General features: G+C 40.9%; 1 protein-coding gene across 1 annotated transcript; it reads right to left on the bottom strand.

Annotated features, from left to right (window-relative positions):
- Positions 1–1,859: 1,859 nt before the first annotated feature.
- Positions 1,860–2,575, bottom strand: LOC127095073 (translocon-associated protein subunit alpha). The gene has a single exon (XM_051033817.1). The coding sequence runs from the start codon at positions 2,550–2,552 to the stop codon at positions 1,860–1,862; it is 693 nt and encodes a 230-aa protein (XP_050889774.1). The 5' UTR covers positions 2,553–2,575.
- Between the last annotated feature and the right edge of the window lie 2,174 nt (positions 2,576–4,749).

The raw sequence follows: 4,749 nt of genomic DNA, 5'->3' as shown, positions 1-4,749 counted from the left end.
CTCTCAAGCCTTTCTCTCGAAGTCTTTCTACCTCAAAATCGCTCATCAACGAACCCTCTCACGCTCTCAAACTCAAAGAATCACTCTCTCTCAACTCTCACGATATCTCCATCAACAAGCATATGAAAAGGATAAAGGAAAAAGGAGAAGTTCTTACAAAGTGTCACGGCGGTGGTGAAAGGCGTGAAGAAGCTGGCCTCCCAATCCAGGTAATCGATTTTAGGATTTTAGGGTTTTTGTTTGAGATTTTCCGCCTCCAAGTTTTTCTGTCCTCAATTCCTGATTCTCTTCTCCTTTTATATTTCTGCAGCTAGGGTTTCGAATTGGTGCCCTTGTGTTCAAAAGCGTATCTCTGTAAAATCCTCTTTGATGTTCTCAGTTTGGATGGGCTTGTTTAATGCTAAAACCGAAAACGGTATTCTGAACCCACTCTTTCTTCTTCATTTTTGTCTCTATGCCAAATTGGGATATTTTCTTGAATTACTGCCTTTGCTAATTACCTTATTCTTTTTACTGCAATGACTTTTTTTTGAAAACTCAAGAGCAGTTTCGGTTGAACGAAACGGTTTGGGATGAACAGGTTGTATGGTGCTTGTGGAATTGATTCCTGTTGGTAGTTCCATCAAAGAGGACGAGTATGTCTTCCGGTAGCCCTACCACAAAGTAATGCATTCTTAGGAATAGGATATTCATCTCTCAGTGATGTTGAGTCTGTGTATGTTCACTGCAGGTTACCATGTTCCCATGAGCATTTTGGTCTATAACCATGGAGTTGGTTTGTTGTATTTTGGTAACAGGTGAATTGGTTCATAGATGCATTGGTTCTATTATACCTTGGTCTTATGGTTTGAAAATATGCAGGGCTTTCAATAAGACCAAGTTGCTTGTTCATTTGGCTTGGAGCAGTAGGGCTTAAATGCAAGACCTGTTTGATGTAAATGAGGTTTTGTACCAGCTGGATGAATCAAAATCAAAGGCGAGGTAGTCATGATCAAGGTTGACTTATCCATCAGTTCATGCTTTTTGATGATGAAATATTATAATGCATCATTGCCCTGTGTCTGCTTGAGGTTCAAGGCAATGCTAACTGATTTTACATGTTGTTGTTGCTGCTGCTGCAGGTTGAGCACTACAATGGTTTTGCTATCAGGATAGTGCATAAATCTTGACTGAAGTATGTCATGTCACACATTTGGATTCATCAGTTCCTTTTGGCATGATGTCGTTGCTCCATGTTTAGCACTTTGGTTCTGGTTTGGGTATGTTTCTTGGTAGGTTTTTGTGTGTTGTTGCAGGATCAGTATTGACAGACCATGTGACTTGGCTCATGTTAATGCTTTAGGTCTTGTTACATTGTTAATGAACATGCATGCTTGAATGTTTCTTGGATGCCATTTGTATGATGTGCACTTGACCTGTCCAGGTTTGATGGTTGCAGACATGTTTGCTTATTTGGGACTACAAGTCTGAAGGCCATTTGATGTTGTTGCTGACCTATTTTGTAGTTTTCTTTTGCAGCTCAGTGCAGGTCCATTGGTTAACTCCCCTTGGTAGCTTGGTCATGAGCAAATGGAGGTTAATTGGTGAAAGGTTGTAATTTGGAAACACTTGAATGGTTGTGATTTGTTTTAGCCTTGTTAGTACAGTCATTTGCAATGCCATTTGCAGGTTTAGGTTGGTTGATTTGTTTGGAATGTGGAGTTAAGCTAATGATGGTTGGTCTTGATGTAAGCCAAACATTACAGTAATCATATCAAGGGGAGAACAAGGCAAGGTAGACTTCAATCTCTCCATTGTAGCTTGCATTTGAATTGAGCATTGGATGATGGATTTATTGATGTTGCAGGATATTGTTACTGTCACGGTTGTTCTTCCGGCAGATGGAGGAGTTCTGGTTTCTTAAGGTTCTGTATTCGACCATTAATCCATAGCCCAAGTAGGACAAGAAGTGCAGTTCCAAGAGTAAAAAGAAAAACAGATTCCATGCTGAATAAAACACCAGGCTTAACAACTTCAATTGTTCCATTATAGAATGTGTTTTGGTATGGGTGTTGGTCCATCTCATAGACAATGGTGCCCACAAGATCAAACGGTCCAGGCTGCAAGAACTTGCTGACAGAAAATATATATGGGAAACTAGCCTGAGCTGATGATGGCACAGAGCCATAGTTGAAAACCTGAACAACAAGGTTTTGAACAAGAAGATGACGATCAAATGGAAGATGAACACTAGCCTTAATAGCAACGACATTCAAACTTGACTGCCCATTTTTTTTTAGACCAACAAGCAGCTCTGCCTCTTCACCACCTTTTACCAATCTTGCAATATTCTTAGGGAAGACACAGATGGTATCAACTCCCGGAGCAGAAGGAAAGCCTCCATCCGCAAAGTCTTGAGCATCATCAGTTTCATCACCAACAATTCCAATGTCACTCACTTCACCAGCATTCTCTGTAGCTTCATCTGACTGACACCTAACAACTTGGAGGAGTGGGGAAGCGATGAGGAAGAGAAGGATGGAGAGAATCCAGAATTTGTTGATGAGTGCCATGTGGATGGTTCTAGCGTTGTGTTGTGTTGCGTCTGTATGCATGTATAACTACTGCATAAATTAATGTAACTGTTATTTTTCATGTTTTGAAGACATCACTACTGAACTTGAAATTGTAAGAAGTGTGACTTGGAAATTGCATGTCTCTGGTCATGTCTAGAAAGAACGCTTTCTGCTTGGATCACACATGTTAAACTGTTTTTCTTGTAAATTAAGTATGCCTGTTCTCGAATGTATACTATCCGTTTCATTTGCAATAATCTTAAAACTATTGGTTCCTCCACAAAAGTAACACTGCACAATGCTTGGCTTACAACTGTGTTCAACACCATCACCCAACATCTTACATATATATTCTGCATCATCCTTTATCTTCTCAGCAGCACCACACTTATACACTATTTGGTGTGACAAATATGTTGTTGGGTGGTAATATGTGAAAAACTTCTTCACGGCTTCACAGTATGAATCCTCGGAGGACCAAGGTATTCCTCGGACAAGAATTGTAAACTGACTTGGTTTTGGAGGCAATCCAGTGACATGTCCTAGGCATAAATTAGTAATGCTCTTGTATTCAAAGTAAAGAAGTGAGCATGTTGTCAATGATATGATGTATAATGCAAGACAATGAGTCCAAAGCCATTTGGATCCTTCCTGGACATTCTCAATGGTAAAGGCTTCCAGTGACTCAAAAGGTAGGTCTTTGCGTATCCTGTCATGACCATAATAATTCACTGGAAGCACTAAAATTGTGCAGATGATAGCAGCAACAGAAAATACTCGAATACTGCATGCGTAAAGGTGAACAAATTGTCAATGAATAGAAACTAGGAACACCATGGTTCAAAAATCACAATGTTGAAGGGAGAAATGAAATGGAATGTGGGTTGAAATTTGTTTTACAATTGGTTTATTTTATGACTTGAATGCTTGACTTTGAAAAGAACATGACTTGACTGGTAGTATGTGTTAACAAGGCCATGAAACAATGGTATAAGATTAGGATTTGAAAGGGATATTCATGAATCAAGTGGCATGATTGGCAATTGGCTTGTGACACAAGAAGGTTGGTTGTTTGGATGACCAAGACCATATGTGCATTAACAATCACATGAACAGCACCATGACTTTGGACCAAAACCAGTCCTCATATAAAACCAAAGTAAGGTTAGGCCAAGCATGCTAAACGAAAATAAAAACAAAAAAAAATTCAGGACCAAAATCGGGGTATGACAGTTGCCCCTATTTAAGCGTCTTCAACTAGAGAATATGAAGCAGGATGTTCTTCATATGATCATAGTGGGAGATGGTTGAATATTAAGAAGACCCGGATTTTGATCCTGAATCCCTATGAAATAAATAACAATGCCTGTCAGAATCGGCAAAGAAGCAATCTCAAAAAGAAGAATTTGTCTGGTACGGTGAAAATCGGCCTGAGTACCGAAAGAGAAAGTTGACCTGGATACCAAAATAAATGGTAACACAGGAATACCCATGGCCTGAACGCCGCACATTAGTCTGAACACTAAGCATCGGAATATGAGAGTATCAATGTTGGTCTGATCACCGGAAATCTGGTCTGAACACCACTTCGATCTGGAAATCGGAAAACTGGCCTGAATGCCACAAGTACTTCAACTTGATCGTCGGAAACTTCTTCGATCTGAAAATCGGAAACTGGCCTGAATGCCACTTCGGTCTGGATACCGGAAACTGGCCTGAATGCCACAAGTTGCATCGGCCTGAATGTCGGAAACTTCTTCGATCTGAAAATCGGAAACTGGCCTGAATGCCACTTCGGTCTGGATACCGGAAACTGGCCTGAATGCCACAAGTTGCATCGACCTGAATGTCGGAAACTTCTTCGATCTGAAAATCGGAAACTGGCCTGAATGCCACTTCGGTCTGGATACCGGGAACTGGCCTGAATGCCACAAGTTGCATCGACCTGAATGTCGGAAACTTCTTCGATCTGAAAATCGGAAACTGGCCTAAACGCCACTTCGGTCTGGATACCGGAAAATTGGCCTGAATGCCACTTCGGTCTGAATACCAGAAAATTGGCCTGAATGCCACTTCGGTCTGAATACCGGAAAATTGGCCTGAATGCCACTTCGGTCTGAATACCGGAAAATTGGCCTGAATGCCACTTCGGTCTGGATACCGGAAACACTGGCCTGAATGCCACTTCGGTCTG

The sequence above is a fragment of the Lathyrus oleraceus genome, chromosome 6, assembly GCF_024323335.1.
Source record: "Lathyrus oleraceus cultivar Zhongwan6 chromosome 6, CAAS_Psat_ZW6_1.0, whole genome shotgun sequence".
Taxonomy (NCBI): domain Eukaryota; kingdom Viridiplantae; phylum Streptophyta; class Magnoliopsida; order Fabales; family Fabaceae; genus Lathyrus; species Lathyrus oleraceus.
Note: the sequence above shows the minus strand (reverse complement) of the source record. Positions and strands in the feature narration are given on the sequence as shown.